Below are 20,832 nucleotides of genomic sequence, written 5' to 3' on the forward strand. Positions count from 1 at the left end.
ATTCCAAACTCCACATATTGAAACACACAACACTCAAGATGGAAGTCGAGGGTGGTAACAGGATTAAGGGTGTTGGTTAACAAAGAAAGGTAAGGGAAAACGAATGTTCTTAAAGCAATAGTGAGCAAAGTAATGAATTCGGCACTTAGAATTCACTTTAGAATGCAGAAATCTACTTTTAAACACAAGGGAAGATTCATGCAAAACCTTAGGGTCAAATTTAAACTTTTGGACCCTATCTACAACAACCAACACATGTGAGTTTATTCTCACTTATTTAGAACTCTTTTTCTTTCTTTTCAACGCACTTTTTCTTTTTCTACGAAATATATATATATATATATTTATTTTTTTTATTGCCGTGCCCTATGGTACACAAAACACACACTTTGAAACATTCTTCCCCCACACTTGTTTTCTGCAATAATGTCTCTCAAAGGAATTCCTTCTAAGTTATGCTCCACTATACTTCAATCAAACATAAACTAGGTAGAGATGATGTGTGTTTAAACCTAGAAGGATAGTGGAGCATAAATAAGATAACTAGAAGGAATTCTTTTGATTCCTTTGAGAGACATAACTTCAAACATTGTCCTCAATGTTTCAAACATAAACTCACACAAAAACAAACAAACAAACAAACAAACAAACTAAACATGAAAAAATAAAACAGCAAGGGGAAGAGTTTAGAAACGCAAATCTGGGTTGGGGATGAAAGTTCCATCTTCTCCTTGTTGAATGCATGAGTTGCCTCCCAAGAAGCGCTTGCTTTAATGTCTTGTAGCCGGACGAAGAATTCCATTCACTCCCCATTGGAGCCCACGACCTGAAAAGGGATCTCCTCCACAACATGCTCAACAAAGCTCTCATAGTATGGCTTCAAACGATGCCCATTCACCTTGAATTCTTGCCGAGTTTTCAAGCTTTTGATTTGGACTGCACCATGAACAAAAACATTAGTAATAACAAACTGACCAACCCACTTGGAACGTAACTTACTAGGGAATAAACAAAGACGGGAGTTGAATAACAACACTTTCTGCCCTATTGAGAAAGTTTTGCCTCGAATTATCTTGTCGTGGAATGCCGTGGTCTTCTCTTTGTAAATTCGAGCATTCTCATAAGCTTCATGCCTAATTTCTTCAAGTTCACTTAGTTGAAACTTCAGATGAATTCCAGCTTGGTCCACATTCAAATTGAAAGTCTTAATAGCCCAATGTGCCTTGTGCTCTAATTCCACGGGAAGATGGCATGGTTTGCCATAAATGAGCAGAAATGGGGACATACCAATGGGTGTTTTGTAAGCTGTACGATATGCCCATAGTGCATCATCCATACGCAAGCTCCAATCTTTTCTATTTGGCCTAACGGTCTTCTCCAAAATCTGTTTGATTTCTTTATTGGAAACCTCGGCTTGGCCATTGGTTTGGGGGTGATAAGGCGTGGAAACTTTATGCGTCACATTATATTTCTTAAGCAGCACCTCAATGGTACGAATGCAAAAATGAGACCCCCCATCACTTATGAGCACCCTAGGCATCCCAAATCTGGCAAAGATTTCACAAAATTTGCAACAACTTTAGAATCGTTAATTCGGGTGGTTTTTGCTTCCACCCACTTTGAAACATAATCAACTGCAAGTAATATGTAAGTGAAACCAAAAGATGAAGGAAAAGGACCCATAAAATCGATACCCCAAACATAAAAAATTTCAACAAGTATGGAAACCTACGGCATTTTGTCTATTTGGCCTATATTTCCTATCATTTGGCAACGATCACATGTTAAGCAAAAGGTTCTAGCATCTTTAAACAAAGTAGGCCAATAAAATCCACACTCAAGAACCTTAAAAGCTGTCATTTAGGTGCCAAAATGACCCCCCACATGCATAGGTGTGTCAGAAACTTAAAATGGAATGAAATTCGAATTCATGCACACTTACATAGAATCTGATCTGGGCAATATTTCCACAAGTATGGGTCATCCCAAACATAAAATCTAGCATCCTTTTTAAGTTTATCACGTTGGAACTTGTTAAGAGTGGTGGGAACTTGTTTAGACACCAAATAATTGACCAAATCAGCATACCAAGGCTCACTTACCTTAATGGACAGTAGTTATCTGGAAACGTTTTTGGAATGGGAATGGACTCATCTTCACGCACCAATCTACTTAGGTGATCAGCCACCACGTTGTCACTCCCTTTCGTGTCCTTAATTTCAATATCGAACTCTTGAAGTAAGAGCATCCAATGAATGAGTCTTGGTTTAGCTTCCTTCTTTGTGAACAAGTATTTCAAGGCTGCATGATCAGTGAAAATAATGACTTTAGTGCCAATTAAATAAGATCTAAACTTATCTAATGCAAATACAATAGCCAATAGTTCTTTTTCAGTTGTGGAATAATTAAAATAAGCATCATTTAAGGTACGGGAAGCATAATAAATAACATGTGGCTGCTTGTTTTTCCTTTGTCCTAAAACAGCTCCAATTGCGTAATCCGATGCATCACACATGAGCTCAAAGGGAAATGCTCCAATCTGGTGGAGTGATAATGGGTGCCGAAGTGAGCAAGGTCTTGAGATGTTTGAATGCTTCCTCACACGCCTCATTGAAGTTGAAGGGTACATCGTTTTGGAGGAGACGGCAAAGAGGTTGTCCAAGCTTTGAAAAATCATTGATAAATCGTCTATAGAAACCTGCATGTCCAAGAAAAGAACGAACCTCTCTAACCGATGTTGGAGAGGGTAAGTGACACACAAGATCTACTTTTGATTTATCCACCTCAATTCCACGTTCAGAGATTATATGGCCCAAAACTATACCTTGTTTAACCATGAAATGACATTTCTCCCAATTTAACACAAGGTTAGTTTCAATACATCTTTTCAAGATTAAAGTCAAATTGGCCAAACAATCATCAAATGAATCACCAAATACACTAAAGTCATCCATAAAGACTTTAATGATCTTTTCAACATAATCAGAGAAAATACTTACCATGCATCTTTGGAATATGGCAGGTGCATTGCATAAACCAAATGGCATGTGACGGTAAGCAAACGTTCCAAAGGGACAAGTGAAAGTGGTCTTTTCTTGATCGTCCGGGGCTATGACAATTTGATTGTAACCAAAATATCCATCAAGAAAACAATAAAATGAATGACCCGCTAACCTTTTGAGCATTTGATCAATGAATGGCAGTGGGAAATGGTCATTCCTTGTTGTGGCATTGAGTTTCCTATAGTCTATGCAAACTCTCCAACCTGTTAGGATACGAGTGAGCATAAGTTCGTTCTCTTCATTCTTCACTACCGTGATGCCAGACTTCTTTGGAACGACTTGAATTGGTGAGACCCAATGGCTATCCGAGATCGGATAGATCACTCCACAATCAAGTAGCTTGATAATCTCCTTTTTCACAACTTCCATCATCGGAGGGTTAAGACGGCGTTGAGCCTCTCTAGTTGGTTTGGCCCCCTCCTCAAGAAATATACAATGCATGCAAGTGGTAGGGCTTATCCCCTTGATGTCGGCCAATGTCCAACCTATGGTAGATTTGAACTCTTTCAAGACACGCACTAACTTCTCTTCTTCTTGTGCCGTGAGGGAGGAAGAGACAATGATGGGTAAGGTCTCTTGTTCCCCTAAGAAAACGTACTTCAAATGGCTTGGTAATTGTTTAAGTTCAAGGGTAGGTGCCTGAATTACTGAAGGAAGCATTTTATTAGTTGAAATGGGAATTGACTCGAAGTTAGAAGGCTTGCCATCATGCTTTGGCAATGATTCAAGGGTAGCAACCATCTCGATGAATTCCTCACAAGGGGGCACGGCATGGAATTCCTCAAGTAGGCTGTTGGTTAGCATATGTTCTGCCCCTTTGTTGTTGAGTTTCATTCCACGTGTAATGACTGTGTCAAGTGCATCGTCATTCAATTCTTCAAGATATCCCTGCGCCAAAGAATCAATTATATCAATAGAAAAACAAGAATGATCATCACAAGGATATCTTATGGTTTCAGAAATATTAAAATCAATAACTTCCCCATCAAATTCCATTGTCAATGTTCCTTTAAACACATCGATCTTGGTGTGGGCAGTTTTCATGAATGACCTTCTAAGGAGGATTGGCAATGTAGGAGAATGGTCTGAGTTTTCCATGTCAAGTATGTAGAAGTCCGCCAGAAAGATTAATTGATTGACCTGCACCAAAACATCTTCCAAAACTCCTTTTTGGATAGGTGTTAGATCTATCGGCCAATTGAATAATCACACCATCATTTTTCAACTCTCTTAAGTTCATAGATGCATAAATTGAATATGGCATGACATTTATAGATGCACCTAAGTCTAACATGGCAGATTCAAACCGAGTATTACCAATGACACAAGGAATTGTAAAACTACCCGGATCTTTGCATTTAGGGGGCAATTTACGTTGTAAGATGGCTGAGACATTTTCACTTAACTTTACAACCTCCTTGTTCGAAATTCTCTTCCTAGTTATGCAAAGTTCTTTCAAAAACTTGGCATACCTTGGCACTTGCTTGATTTCATCAAGGAGTGGATTGTTAAGTTGAACTTTCTTAAATGTCTCTAGAATGTCCTTTTCAGCTTCCTCTTTCTTTGTTTGCATGAACCTGCGAGGAAAAGGTACATTCGAAGGAATAACATTGGTAGGAATTGAATTGGACACGTTCTTACCTTTATTGGGCAGATTTGATGATTTAGGAACACTTGGGGCTTGCGGTAATGATGTTTCCATCCTTGTCGTGGGTTGAGTGGATTCCTCCTCTTCAATTTGCAACCTTTCATCTTCCTTGTGACCTGATTTTGAAGGTTGTGAACCTGCCCCGACTTCCTTGCCACTTCTTAAGATGATTGCTTTGGCCGTTTCAAAACCTTCATTTGGATTTGCAATGGTTGAACCAGGAAGTTTTTCTTGGTCTCGAAACTGCCCTACAAACTCGGCAATCTGCCCAATTTGCTTCTCCAATTGATCCACTCTTTTGTCTTGGTTTTGCATTGCTTTGGTTTAATTTTCTTGCCCCTGAGACAAATTGGTGAGTAACTTATTAAGTGTATCATTATCCAAAGAAGTACCTGAAGTGTTTTGGGCAGATTGTTGTGGAGCTTGTGTGGGTGCATATGGCTTTGTGTAGAAGCCCGGGGGTTGCTGCCTAAAGCCTCCTTGTTGTTGGGTTTGTTAGGGCTCCATCCACTTGAAATTTGGATGGTCTCTCCAACCTGGATTATATGTGTTGGAGTATGGATCGTTTCTTGGTTGGTTTTGGCCTTGAAATCCAATAGCATTAGCGCTTTCCCATCCACCATTCTCAATTAATTGAGGGCACTTTTCAGAGGAGTGCCCTCGGATAGAACACACGCCACACACACTTGGTCCTTGCATCCTCATCCCTTCGGCCATCTGAGATACAATGGAAGTAAGATTAGCTAATTGAGATTGAATATCGGATATGGAACTTACCTCATTTACTTGTTGCCATGGGGTATCCCTTTGCCCAATGCCTTCGTATTGTTGTGCATTCAGTGCACGATTTGCAATTAGTGTCTTGGCAGCCATGAGTGTTTTGTCCACCAAAGCTCCTTCCGCTGAGGCATCTAGCATTTGGCGTTCAATTGGTAGAAGCCCTTCGTAGAAATATTGAAGAAGAAGCTCCTCCTTCATTTGGTGCTGTGGACATGAAGCAACAAGAGTTTTAAAATGTTCATAATAAGTTGGAAAGGATTCACCTTGGTTTTGCTGAATGCCACTAATCTTTTTGTGTAGAAGAATGACTCGAGACGTTGGGAAAAACTTCTCCAAAAATGCCCTTTATATACTCTCCCATGATTGTTCGATTGTCTACCGCCATATCTAGGACTTCTTAAAAAATCCCTGCCGTGGCCTCCTCTTGCTCTTCTATCTCTTTTTCTTCATGCACGGGGTCAGGGCTAGGTGGATTGGATTCTCGTTGAGTTCTCTTCTTTCTCAAAGTCCGCTCAAAATCATCGTTAAAGTCCAAGATATGCTCACGAACCGGATGAGAACTCCGAGTCATAAACTAGTACCTAAAACAAGAAAACAAACATGGTCAGTAAGTAACATAAAAACACACGAAAAAAAAGAATAAAGAAATAACAAGGGATTAGCAAACTTTGCTAATCCCCGGCAACGGCGCCAAAATTTGATGCGAAAATTAACTTAATACCCAAATTAAACCCCCTTGTTGACAATTGTAGTATGGATAAGTAGGGATCGTTCTTAAACCGGGGATTAGGAGGGATTGCTAAAACACTCTAAACTGACTCAAATATATAAAAAGAGGCTAAAAAACACTTAACTAGACGGAAAGAACTCAAAACTAACTCAAAAGACTCAAAACAAGCTAAAAGCGCTCAAAACTGCCTAAAAACAATAATTAGGCAGTTTCTGACTTTAACACACTTTTTGGACGAATTTTGGTTTTATATTGATTCAAAACACTTAAAAACACAAACTAAACAGATTCTAACTAATTAGACCCTCTAAAGTAAAGGGGGATTTGGTTTTGGATGAAAATAAAGTAAAATAAAGCAAGACCTAGAACTAGATAGATTTGCACGAAATTGATTGAATTAGATGGATGATGGGCTAGCTAGAGGGTTCTTCTCCACACATGACACACTTGCATTCAAATTGATTTCCAATTGCTTCTTTCAATAAACCATGAAACTCAATACTCCACGTTAACTGTGACAACACTTTTTTAACTTTCAAGTTCTCCTTAAGTTAATGAATTGGATAGGAAAGCACATACAACAATTCAAAACATTCTCTAAAATTCCCCTACGTGAAAAGCACAATAAAGGTACAATCAAAGATCATTAAGCTTCATGAAAACTATAAGTATTGATGAGGCATTCATAACTATGATGAGCATGATTCTCTTGCCAAGAATTCACTTAACGCGATCGTTTATAAGCGACCTCCACTACTTGTAAATATAAGTTTGTAACTATTAGGTGAAACTCCCTTATATTTTAGCTTCAAATCCCTGCATGAAAACTAAGTGTGCACTCTTAATAAACATACAAGTATAAGTTATCAATCAAACGGTTAAGCAAATTGAATTCACAACTTATGAAATAACAGTTGAAGGTAATCAATTCAATATGCAAGTATAATCATGGTTTTGAATCGCCCCCTAGCCAGGAAGGGCTTAGTTCCTCATAATCGCAAAACAAAGATAAACAAATTTATACATTGGAAACAAAAGAAAAGAAAACACCTAAAATGCTCCAATGATCCAAATTGGACATCAAGCACATCCAGGGATTCTCCTTCTTCTTCTTTGCTACGGCACAAGGTGTGGTTGATGGTTTGAAGGGTTGTTTGTATGGAGGAATGGATGGGAACAGGTATGGTGGTGTTTTGGATGGATAAAGGTTGCGGCAAAAGTGTTTGGAAAGGTTTCTGATGGTGTAAGGATGCGGCTAGGATATATGGAAGTGGGTGATGATGAATGGTCCTGATTCCCACGGCAAGGATGATTATTTAAGGCCTTTAGGGTAATTAAAGCTAGGAAAATAATTTAGGTAACATGAATTAATTCAAAACTAAAAGTTAAATAAGAATTAAAGTCAAAATCCTAAGGGAAAGGTAAGGAAGGTGCTGGTGGGTTTAGGAAAGAAAGGGAAAGGCTTTTAATTGAAAAGGGAATGTGATTTATGGCAAAAGATAGAAAAGGGATGGCTCCCTTGCACGGCAAGGAAGAGGAAAGGGAGACCCCACAACAAGGCCTTGTTTGGTGCAAGGATACTTTGTTTTGTGTCCTAAAATGCATAAGAGATCTGCAATGTTGCTGGAACTTAGGGACATTTAAGATTAGGAAAGGTCAAACCAAAATAGGAAACCTTGGCTTAACTTTCGTACTTCAAATAGGAATCCTCATTCTTCTAGGAATCCTTCTTTAATTAGGAATCCTAGCATCTTTAGGTCTTCAATTTCGTCCATCTCCCTTGCTCCAAGCATGTGATATTCATTCCAAGCCCAAAATTGCTCCAAAATGCTCCAAAATGCACCTCTTGGGATAATGATGGAAAGAATATTCCCTAGTTATTAATTGAGATAATATCTTGGGATAATGATGGAAGCATCTATCATTCCTTATGGAATTGATCTTTAATTGGGGATGTATTAAAGATATAAATTAGTAATTCATCTTATCTTTAATGTCTTTGACTTTTCCATACCACGAGCAGGGGAGCTTTGAGCAGTTGTATTTAACTGCTTGTACTTTCAGGGACGTTGAGCTACGTGTGGGAATATTTGAAAGCCCTACCCATCTAAAGAGGGCAATCTTGTATTTCTTGAGAAAAAGTCCATGTGTCATCTTTGTTACAGTTGGTCGGACGTCTTTTTGATTGAGCGGTTAGACGAATATTCCTGAGTGAAAACCAATGAAAGTTCATTGAAACTCTGGATCGACTGCTGTGGCAAATTGTGGAACTAGTCTTGTGCCTTGTAAAGTTGTGGCAAAAATCTTGCACATGAGTGCATCGTTGTTCTTGTAGAGGACCATGATAGTGCATTAGTGCTTGAGATGTCTATTCAGATCTTCATCTCACTTGTATGAGGTGAGGTGAGGCATAGTGAACCTGTGAGGTGGAATTGTTCACTCAATCTCATCGATGAATGGTGACCTACTTATATCGGGCATGAACAAACGAAGCATATAGAAATAGACTGTCACCTAGTACGCAAGAAAATTCAAGGAGGGATGATGCGAACAACCTATATACAAACAGAAAATCAACCAGCAGATTTATTCACCAAGCCACTGAGTTCAACACAGTTTGAGACCTTACTTGGCAAGTTGGGTGTCATCAACATACATTCCAACTTGAGGGGGGGTGTTAAGAAAGAGATCTCTGATTGATTGGCCAAATATTGTAAATTAATATTAGTTATTCACTTTCTTATTTAGTTCCCTGTTAGCCTTGATTGTAGGAAATAGAGTAGGATCGTACTATGCAATATGTGTATAAAAGTGAAACCCTAGTTCTGTGAATAAATGAGAAAAGACAATTCCATCATACTATTGTTCTTTAGATAAAATTTCAAAGACGGAAACTACACAATGTTTTATACAGCTCAACTTGAAAACTGATGTGGATGCAAATTTCTATCCAAGCAAATTGACAGAACTTGCAAACGACAGTGATGCCTCAATTCTAAGGATTAAATTGCATCATTTCCATTATCGAGTTCTTATTGACATGAATATGCATTTAGTATGTACTAGAAAAAATGCCCGCGCTTCGCTGCGGGTTTTGAAACTATTAGCCATAATAGACGTGAATAATTTGCACAAAAAGATGCATTACAAAGGTGACACAAATGGAGTCACGTCCTAAAATGAACCAGTGCAGATGAACAAATTTCACCAGTGTAAATCCAACAAAATCATAAATCAATACAGGCATCTCTAAAGAATTCAAATAACCAAGAGATGGGTGAAATGAGCCGATAAGAAACCAATCTGCAAAATTCAAATTCAACCTCAGCACAACACACACGTACCAAATTCAGATTTGGAAAAACCCCAAATTCCTCAAAAGCCCACCACATTTTAAGATCGACTCCCAAAATTCAAAAACACAATCAAAATGCAATTAGTGAAATCAATTAATCTGGTTCAAAAGAACCGCTCCACACACCACTTCGAAAATCAGCAAAATGAAAACAAAAATTTAAAGCTATTTCTCAAAATGTTAACTCCAAAAGTAATACAACTTCACTCTTATCAAGAATTGATGATTACAAATGCCAAAGTAAGTTGCCGACCCTTAATTAACAAAAATTGTAGTAGCTCTCGGCAGCTATTCTTACCCCTTTGCAGCAGCCTTCTGTAGTACTCTCATTTTTTCTCAAGCATTTCTAGCGTTTGGCAAACATTTATCAAAACTGATTTACAGATAAATTTAATTGTATCAACCATCTCAAAGAATACATAAACACAACGAAGAAACATTTCAACTTCCATCAGAACCGCTCAAACTAAATTCTAAACTACCCACAAACTTGAAAAGAATCATCAAGATACCGAAATTTTTAAAACCGAAATTTTGAAACACAGTAAACTTGGCAAATCTCAAAACCCATACTTATAGCAGTATTTGCATGCACATAAATCGGGTAAGAACGTGCGGAGACTATATATTTCAATTAAATTTATCTATATGCAGCAAAACAAAACCACCGAAATTGGTGAGCACAGGAATGGAGAAAACAAAAAAGATCATTATCCATTTATATGAAGGGTTTGAAGATTTAGTACAGGGAATAGTTGGATAGCAGGTTATAAAGTCCATGAATACAATTAGAGCCCTTTGAATTTCTTTGCAAGAGAAGACTTGTAGAAAAACAACATCAAATATACAAATATGAAGGATGTTGATGCACAAAACTGGAGGTCTTGGAACAACGTAAATCCGACCGTGAATCTGCAAGTAATGTAAATAACACAAGATGTATCGTGGTTCCCCCCAAGGTTTGGGTTACGTCCACACTGATTATGTATTTATCTGAAAAGTGAGGGAGAGAGATTCAGAGCCTCTGAGGGAGATAGTGAGGTCTCTGATGGCCTAGGAATTGGCCTCATCTAATTGTGAGGGTGAGGAGTCCTTTTATAGAATAAAGGCTCCTCACTTATTACATATTTGCCCATTCCTTTATTACATAATTGCATTTAAGTCCCCCGAGTATTTGTACTAGATCTAAAAATGGAGGCCCTAAATAAGGTATAAACAGTAGTCCCCCAAGTCTTCAGTCAAAAGAGTCTTTTGGCTGGAGACTTGAAATTCAGTCATGTGTGGGTCAAAGTAACTAGATGTTGTCTTGAACTGATGCTCGATATAAGGCGGTGCTCAAAGTGAAATGATGCTAAACTATAAGTAGCACATGTTGCGAGGCTGCGAGGCTCGTGGCTTATGTTGCCTTGGTTGGCTTGGCTTGTGACGTTTGACGGTGAGGGAGTCCCTTTTATAGAATAAGGGCTCGCTCCTCAATACATAAATGATGGGCTAGAGTTAATGCTTGGGGCGAGGTGGTTGCTTAGTAGGCGGCGATGCTCTTTAATAGTGGTGAGGGAGTCCCTTTTATAGAATAAGGGCTCGCTCCTCAATACATAAGCGATGGGTTATGAGTCATGCTCGAGGCGAGGCGGTTGCTCTCTAATGAAGGTGAGGGAGTCCCTTTTATAGAATAAGGACTCGCTACTCAATACATAAGTGATGGGCTAAGTCCCCCAAGTATTTTTCATGAGTGCTCTCTAATGAAAGTGAGGGAGTCCCTTTTATAGAATAAGGGCTCGCTCCTCAGTACATAGATAATGGCCTAAGTCCCCCAACTATTTTTCATGAGGCCCAGTTGAGGCCCAATATATGGTACATAATGTAGTCCACCAAGTCTTTGGTCAATAGAGTCTGTTGGCTGGAGACTTCAAATTGAATCCAAGTATGGGCCAAAGTGGCGGTTGTTCGGAGGCGGTATTTGTATACCCTGCACTAAAGCTTTGTAGGTAAAGCTTTGCAAGTGAAGCTTTGCAAGTGAAGCTTTGAAGCTAGAGCTCTGTAAATGAAGCTTTCGAAGCTGGAGCTTTTGTAAATGAAGCTTTTGAAGCTAGAGCTCTGTAAATGAAGCTTTCGAAGTTGGAGCTTTTATAAATGAAGCTTTTGAAGCTAGAGCTCTATAAATGAAGCTTTTGAAGCTGATTGACATGAGTGATGCTCATGAATGTTTATGTTGATTGGCATGAGTGATACTCATGGATGTTGTCATGAGTGATGCTTATAAATGTTAACATGAGTGATGCTCATGAATGTTGACATGAATGATGGTCATGAATGTTTATGTATGATTGTTATGAGTGATGCTTATGAATGACATGAGTAATGCTCATATATAATTTGGAGTACTGGGCGTACTTTTGATCACCTGGTTGGTGGCATGAAGGAGAGTACGGGTTGTACATTTCATCACCTGGTTGGGGGCATGTATGGCTAGTTTCCAAATGATATTTAGAGTACGGGTTGTACATTTCATCACCGGGTTGGTGGCATGAATGGCTAGTTTCCAAATGATATTAGAGTACGGGTTGTACATTTCATCACCTGGTTGGTGGTAATAGCGGCATATTGCCTAATAATTGTGAAGTACTGGGTGTACTTTTGATCACCTGGTTGGAGCTATTTTGGGCTTATGGGCCTTCGCCCTCTACATAACATTCCATCCCATTTATTTTGGGCTTTGCCATTTTTTTTTTATTATTATTATTACCCTCTGATGGGGTTTATACAGATGTCTCCGAAAGATAAGAAAAATAATTTACACCATTCAGAAACAAGAAAAGTAAAACACATCATTCTGGTGGGGTGTTTATTCCTTGCTTTTGCTTTCTGCTTTCGCTTTCTGCTTTCAGTCGCACTCTCTCTGTCTCTTCACCTGGTAGACAAAATGATTCGTAATAATAAGAACCTTATAATTTTGCCTCTTTTCTTCTTTTCTCTTTTCCTTTTATGCTTTACTTTTGCTTTTGCTTTGTAGAGTGCAGATGGCACTCAAGTTCTCTGTTTCTTTTCTGGTAGCTTTACTGGTGGTCTCTCTGTTTCCGCCAATGCGGCTAAAAAATCCTCATCCTCCAGTGCCCCAAAGTAGCTCTCCGCCGCTCCAAGTTGGCTTAAAAGCTCCGGTATAGTAATCCTTTGGCAGGTAGATGTCCTTAAGCACGCCAAACTGCCCAAATGGCCTGCGGAGAACTTCTGGCCTTAACCCACTTAAACTTCTTCTCGGGAAGCCTGTCTACATCAAGCTTTTCCCATGACTTAGAAGTGTTACCGCTGGCAACCTTAAAGATATCTTGAGGCCAGTTTTCATCACTCAAGCTTGCATCATAAGCCGTTGAAGATCCTTGGCTTGTAGATGTCAGTGGAGACAAGTACGTGCTCGACGCCGGACTTGAGCCGGTTGAAGGAGACCTTCTTGTGGGCGACGATGAAGGGCAAGTCGGATCTCGCGAGCACCGACGTGAATAGCAAGAGAGCTACCACCGTCACGACTCACCACCTCCATCCGAAATCCCCAATGTCAGGTGAAGGTCGTCACTGTTGGTGATGAATGCACCTAGGAAGATAGGCCCGTTGAGGCTTCCATTGTTAGACTAACTCCCATTTCCTCTCAGAGTTGACTAGGGAGCCCCGGACTTGACCTGCTTGGACTTCTCTTTGGAGAAGGCATTGGGGAAGATGGTATTAATGACGGTACTGGTGGGCTTGACTGCGCTAATGTAGAGGAAGCTTGAAGAAGAAAACCCAGATGAGAAAGAAGTAGATCCAGATGGAGAAATACGGGAGTTGGTGTAACTAGTAATGTTGGGCTTTCTTCTGGTTCTGGTTCTGGTTGTAGAATTATGGGAGGAGAGAGAGACACAAGGGCTTTGTGGAAAGAAAAAGGGATATAGATAGAAAGAGAGACTGAGAGAGAGAGCGTGTGTGTGTTCTCTCGGAAAACTTTCAGTTTTTGGGTTTTACAGATCCACGGTGGACAGTGGTGAGGTTGTGAAGGCTTCACGGTGGTGAGATGAAAAATTGAGAGGGAACCGACATAGCTTTTTGTGTCACTTCCCACAGACGGCGCCAAATGTTGATGCACAAAATCGAGGTCTTGGAACAACGTAAATCCGACCGTGAATCTGCAAGTAATGTAAATAACATAAGATGTATCGTGGTTCACCCCAAGGTTTGGGCTACGTCCACACTGATTATGTATTTATCTGAGAAGTGAGGGAGAGAGATTCAGAGCCTCTGAGGGAGAGAGTGAGGTCTCTGATGGCCTAGGAATTGGCCTCATCTAATTGTGAGGGTGAGGAGTCATTTTATAGAATAAGGGCTCCTCACTTATTACATATTTGCCCCTTCCTTTATTACATAATTGCATTTAAGTCCCCCGAGTATTTGTACGAGATCTAAATACGGAGGACCTAAATATGGTATAAACAAAGGAAATTTGAGGTTTGCAGTTCTTCTGATCAATCAATTTTTTACTGTTGAAACAATTGAATAGTTAGAGAACTTTAGATAATACTATACAGTATTTATAATGAAATTTTAGCTTAATACGGTCTTCCACAATCTACAACTACATCTTATTGCAGGACTATAGAAGAATATTTTAAAAACCATTGTTGATGCACAAAATCAGTGAGGACTTTGATACAACATAAAGTGTTAAGTTTGTGACCTTTGCTAGATTGCTCCAGTCACTACTGTGGATAAGTATGTAAATGGATAGAGACAGGGAGGCAAATACAAGATGTATGTGGTTCACCCAGATTGGCTACATCCACGGAGTAGAAGAGTTCTCATTAATTGAGAAGGGTTTACATAAGTAGATAGGTTCAAGCTCTCCTTTTGTGAGTACTAGTGAATGATTTAGTACAAATAACATTAGACAATATTGTGGGAGAATGATCTTCTTTTATAGAAGAGAGTTTCTAGCTTTGTTTTGACATTGACACGTGTCGTGTTTTGATTGGCTTCTGATGTCGACACGTGTCGCGCTATGATTGGCTTTTGATGTCAACACGTGTCGCACTGTGATTGGCCTCCTAGTTGGAGGAAAACTCTTCTGGGTCCTTGACAGTATAACGTTGACTAGTGCTTAGTAGTTTCGGGATTGGTCAAGTATGGTACAAACAATGCTCCCCTAAGTTCCCGAGTGAGGGAAGCTCCTTGGTTAGGGACTTGCAAGATCCAAGCCATTGAGTAATCACGAAACTTCTACGTACCGAAGTGTGGTATCATCTTCACTTGCCTTATCTGTCTCATAGGTAGGTGTGGCATCTTCTCTGGAAGTACTTTTCCGCCATCCAGGGGTGGTATCTTTAACCGGTGGAGATGCACAAGGTAATGTATCAATTTGACTTGAAGCTTACTTGTAGTTTCAGGCTTGGTCAAGCGCGATACAAACCATGTAGTTGGAGTCCCCCAAGTCGTCGAGCTAGGAGATCTGCCGAAAGAGGTGACAAACAAGGTAAGCAATTAGAGCTCCCAGCAATCAATCCCAGATTAGAAGTTTGATTTCGAGTTCTGGCTGATTGTTCTCATTCTCCTTATCTTGCAGGCAGCAAGAAGGATAAAGAGAAGAAAAAATAGAAGAAAAATGAGAAGAGATGATATGAGATACTTTTGCTTTTGAGGAAGTAACTTTCCACAGGTTTATTCTTGAACTGGGCTGGAGGGTTTTTTGGTTTCCTCCAGAATATAAGGCCGACTCAAGAATTTAAGGGTCAAAATAAGTCCATCAAATCAAGAGTGCGTTCGACCTTGATGATATGGGATACTTTTGCAGTTGACAAAGTAATAGATGAATTGACACGTGTTATGTTGCGCTTGTCTCCACATGCTTCCTTGTATTCTTCTCACGTGCCCTATCTGTTCCTCAGGAAGATGTGGTATCTTTTTCGGAAGCATAAGATGTTGAAGATGAGTACTCGAGAGCAATGCCAGGTAAGTAATCAGGTAATGAGTTCCAGGTAGTCAGTTCCTGACTAGAAGCTTGATTCCAAGTGCTGACTAATTGCTCTCTTTCTTCTTGTCTTGTAGGTAAGAACAAGGCAAAAGGAAAAGACAAGGAAAAAGCATGATATGGGATACTCTTGCTTTTAACCCTAATGATATGAGATACTCTTGCTCTGGTGTGGCTTGTTTGTAGAGGTATTATCGGGGGGAAAAGAAGCTGAGTATTTCGAAAGACTCTGCTAAGAGTGCCCTCTCGGACGTGAACAAAAGTTGAGCATTTTTTTTTATTTGCAAGTTTGCCTGGCTGTGGAGGATGAATGCCGATATATATAGGAATTGTCCCAACAGTGAGTGGTAACGCTATTCCTTTACCCTTATTGGTCATAACAATGTAGTGGGCCCTAAAAACCCATACCCGTACCTCCCTCACCCAATAAATCTTCACAGAAATATTGCAAACTTAAGTATGCATGTGCAATTTGTGCAATAAATTAATATGTGAATTCCTATAAATTCACTTGTGAATGTAGCAAATTACATTCAACGTCTTATACACTTAACTACAAAAAAATCCAATGCAAGAAACCTTAATTTATTAGCAAAAATCATGAACAATTAAAACCTAGGGTTATTCGAACAGTAACCTAGGAATTGAAAGAAAGCTTACCTTTTGAATCGAATGGAAGCAAAATTACCCACCCACCAGCCCATACCTCTGACCCCATTTCTTTGCACGTGGGTTCCCTTCTACCTTACCCCGACATTTCTCCCCATCTCTCTGTCCATGCAATGATTCCCCAAATCAAGGGTGAATCATGCACCACCCTAACCACTATACCCCAAATCACTCTCTTTACCTCAAACCCCTCCCTGAAACCCTAGACCCACTCCCTGTCACTTCTCTGTAAACCCACCTACTCTTCCAACCAAAGTGATCAAATGCTACTGTCGAGAGAAGAGGAAAGAGGAGTGAAGAACAAAAACCAAATGCATAATGTATTTTTGAGGGATAGATAACTGAGCATTTTATTCACAGGTCAGCACAAAAACAAATAATAGAACAACGAACTAAAACGGGGAAAATGCATACAGTTTGAATTTTACAGATAAGCTAAACACTGAAAGACCAACACAATAGGAAGAACAATATACACACACACACACAGATATACACATAAACACATACACAAGCACAAATACAAAAAAGTTAAAACAGAGCTCAATTAAAAAATAATTTTTTTTAGAATATCACACATTGTAAATCAGTCTATGTTTACTGATTTTGTTCCAATTCAAATCACAGAAATGAACTGAAAAGTTTAAAATAGGAATGTCAAATACCGTCACCTAAATACAATGCTTTAGCAAGCTGACCACCAGTAATCTGCACACAACACAAATCCGAGAAATACGAACTTCGGGATTGAGTGAAAAATCACTTGGTCAATAAATTTAATAAGTTTAGGGATTAGTATTTTGAAAGATGATTGAAATATTAAAAAACTAATAAAAGGAGTAAAGTTCTATACATCGAATGACAATCAACCCTAAACCCTGGTTTTGAAGATCAATATCAATATATTTGTTGTTTTTATCATGCGAAACGCATTGAAAGCCAAAGTTGTTGATCATGTTTACAATGACAAACACTTTCCAGCAACTTTAAAAGCATGCTTGTTCAAAGACATAAGCTATAATCAAACCAAACAGAAAAATTTAATCTATTTCTAACACCAGCAACCATAATATCCTACCAAAAATAACATACCTCAACAGATTTGTTAGGAAACGATTCACAGTGCATCATATGTGAATGAACAAAAACCAGATGCATAATATATTTTAGAGGGATAAAAAATATTGAGCATTTGATTCACAGGGTCAGCACAACAAATAATAGGGTAATGAACAAAAAGAGGCAAAATGCATACAGTTTGATTTCTGCAGAGAAGCTATAACACTGAAAGACCAACACAACAGGAAGAAAAAAAAGAAATGAAGAGGAAGTGGTATTATGAGATAGTGAAGAAAGCAGCACAAAATATCTGTTTTTCTGTCCCAATTTAATAATTTAAAAAGAAACTTGCACTCCCAACTAAAAGTTGAAGAACAGAACCAGAACCAAACAGAAAACAAAGGGGAAAAAAAAAACAGGTTTCTAAGCAGGTTCAAACCAGAAACAGTGAAATAAGGGAAAATCCGGTTCAAAAGGGACACTTAGCTTTGAAAGGAATTCAAGCTGCTAGCTGGGAGAAATCCTTATCAATGCTTGTAGAGATAGCTTCCAGCTGGAACCAAATATTTGAAACCAACCGTAGGTTTAGGCGTCCCTTCCTGCCTCACTGTTTCTCTAAGCAAAGCTCACTGAGAAAAAACAAAACCCAAATTCCGGGCAGCCCTACCTATTGCTTTGCTTATCCTACCTCTCCCTCTCTCCTCCAATTTTTCCTTCCAGAGTCTTCCTCTCTCTTCTCTCTAGCATCGCACGGCCCCTCCTCTCTTCTCTTTGCGATCAGACGACTCCTCCTTTCTCTCTTCTCTCTCGCATCACACAACACCTCCCCTTTCTTCTCACTAGCATTGTTGCAGGCTAGGCCTGCCCGTGTTAGCCATCCATCCCAAAAACCCAACCATAAACAAAACCCACCAACCCAGTCACAACCTAAACCTGCAAAAGCCCATACAACTAAACTTGAAAAAAAAAAAAAAAAACCAGGCAAAATCCTTAAGGCAATGGCATGTCCGTAAATAAAGTGAAATTGGGGTAAAAAAAAGTATTCATTTGTACAATGCAATTGAAAAGCCTTCTTTAGACTAAAGTAATAATATGTAATATCTATTAAGCACCTACACACTAGTCATGCACTCATATCCTACAATTGTGAAAACATAGTGTTACCTATCTTACTAGATTATTAGATATTCATCAGTTAATCCAACGATCGGGAATAGTTTTAAGATAACACAAAGGAATTTGGTCTTTTTAACTTTATCCTTAAGTTAACTCTTTGTTATGTATGTAAGTGATATCCATGAACTCACTAATGAGATTAATTTAGTAATCTGTCGCTAGAGATCTTGCATGGTGATTAAATTATTAGCTAATCATTCTATCACCCTAAATACTTTATCAATATTTGATAGCTTTTATGTTATACATCCAACAATCCCAAGGACAGAGTTTGTGTACCTTTTTCTTGTATGATCCATGATATTTGTGTAAGTGAAAGAGTGAAGCCTTTGAGTAGTTTTGAAGTGATTCTTATTCCCCAAACCCATTCTATAAAGCTATAAGTTAAGTTCCACTCTTCAGAAGAATCGATTTGGCTTTTCTAGGTCTAGCGTTAGTCAGTCTGACTTACCAATCAAGTACCACATTAACTTTCTTCTTTCTTTAATCTTAGCCCTTCAAGCTAAAATCACAACCCTTAAATTTTCATCCAATACTTCTTTTTTAAAACATAATTGGAATTACACACTTTTCTTTCCTCGTTCTATTGAATTGGAAGTGCATCCACTTGCTGATGACGATGAGCAGGATACAATCATCTTAGACAAGGAGGAAGATCCTGAAATGTTTGCGAGAGAGTTTGAGAACTCTGAAGAATCAAGGAAGTAATGCAGCTGATGAAACGGATGTAAAATGTTGATGCTCAAGTCAAGTAGAAAGGAAAACAAGTTGTTGATGAAAGACTTATGTCTGCTCAGTTCTAATATGTTAAGTTTGAAAAGCTAGAAGTATGCCCTTAAAACCACTTATTTGATGTAATAGCTATTGGAATACTTATTATGTTAAACTCTTATTTAGTTTAATGGAAGGGCAATGTTTATTGTTAATCACTGCATAATGTATTTTGTGTTTAATCAAATACCATAATCCAAGAAATGTAATCAACCCAAGAGAGAAGTGATCTAAGTAAGTCAGATCAATGAGATCTTTCTCTTATATTCATTCCTAAAACGTTCCTAGCTATAAGATTGTCAATTGCCATTAACAATCCGCTATGGCTAGCATGTGTTATGTCACCTTAATATAACACTTTTTCTCAAGTAAGTGGTGTTAGACACTAGGACAAACATATGGGTGCTCAAAAGGTTGTTGGGTACACTAAACAACGATCAAGAAAGAGTTATCACATACATGTCATATAAAAACTCATAAGTTTCAATAATACAAAGTAGTCATTTGACATGAGACACCATAGTTGCCTATAGGTATGCCTTTGATCATTTGACAAATAAAGTACATGTCTCATCTTGGGCATATTCCTATCATTGTTAGGGTCATTGATGTATTCATATAAACATGTCAATGTACAACAAGGGATCTCTAACCTTCCATAATGGAAGAAAAATACTCTAAGATATGATTCAGAAGCCTTTGGCCAAAGCACATGAATATAATTTAGAAAGTATATCCCAAATCATATTTACTATAACCATATAGAGAAGAACCACATTGGATAGTAGACATGAAATAAACTGTCATCGAAACAATATGGTCAAGAGTATTGAATTAGAGAAGGATATTATTGCATTGCAGTTGTAACTAAATAGGTTCTCCAACCACTTCTACTTAGCTTGGGTAGCCATTACATATTGTTACGTGTCACTTATGGTTTGTGGAAGCTCTGAAGATTAGCAATCATTAATCTTCATCAAAGGGAGAATTGAAAGTATGTTTTAATTCATAATCGAATTATTAAGAGTTACAATCGTCCACTGCCTCGCTAATTAGAACTTAATGGATCGTACACCATATAAGGACAAGTATGAAGAACTATAATTAAGATGGATAAGAAATTAAATAGTTTAATTCAGTAAGTTAAGTAGTCTACCAAACAAGTTCGAATTGGGCTTTAATTTAGTTTCGAGTTTTCGAGACCCAATGAGTTTTGGTCCATAAAGCCTATTTAGTTTAAGTTGTATGTCAACTTAAACAAAATGGGACACAAGTCCAATAACCATGAGATAACCGGCCTTGCCTAGAGGAGAAGTTAATTTCAATTATATGCCACTCAAATTTGAGTTGGTATAAAAGTGAAATTATAACTCATAAGCTCATTAGGGTTTCTTTGAGAGAAAATTTGGAGGCACAAACTCTCCATTTCTCTCTTTATAGCTGGCTAACTAGGAGTAATTTTATAGTTATGGTTCACCACTCACTATGCCTTGAATTCCATGGGACTTGGAATTGTTTTTGAGTTCATGCCATCTTTAATTGTTAATTTTATGCGTGTATGCTTAAATGTTCTTAGTTAGACGAAAGTTT

The 20,832-nt window shown here is 38.5% G+C and overlaps 1 protein-coding gene across 1 annotated transcript; it reads right to left on the bottom strand.

Annotated features, from left to right (window-relative positions):
- Positions 1-802: 802 nt before the first annotated feature.
- LOC139190925 (uncharacterized) lies at positions 803-5,025 on the bottom strand. The gene is made up of 6 exons (XM_070811416.1): positions 4,380-5,025; positions 4,041-4,249; positions 3,000-3,950; positions 2,103-2,698; positions 1,063-1,547; positions 803-936 (listed from the first exon to the last, which is right to left on the bottom strand). The coding sequence occupies exons 1-6, from the start codon at positions 5,023-5,025 to the stop codon at positions 803-805; spliced, it is 3,021 nt and encodes a 1,006-aa protein (XP_070667517.1).
- Between the last annotated feature and the right edge of the window lie 15,807 nt (positions 5,026-20,832).

The sequence above is a fragment of the Malus domestica genome, chromosome 13 (genome assembly GCF_042453785.1).
Source record: "Malus domestica chromosome 13, GDT2T_hap1".
Taxonomy (NCBI): domain Eukaryota; kingdom Viridiplantae; phylum Streptophyta; class Magnoliopsida; order Rosales; family Rosaceae; genus Malus; species Malus domestica.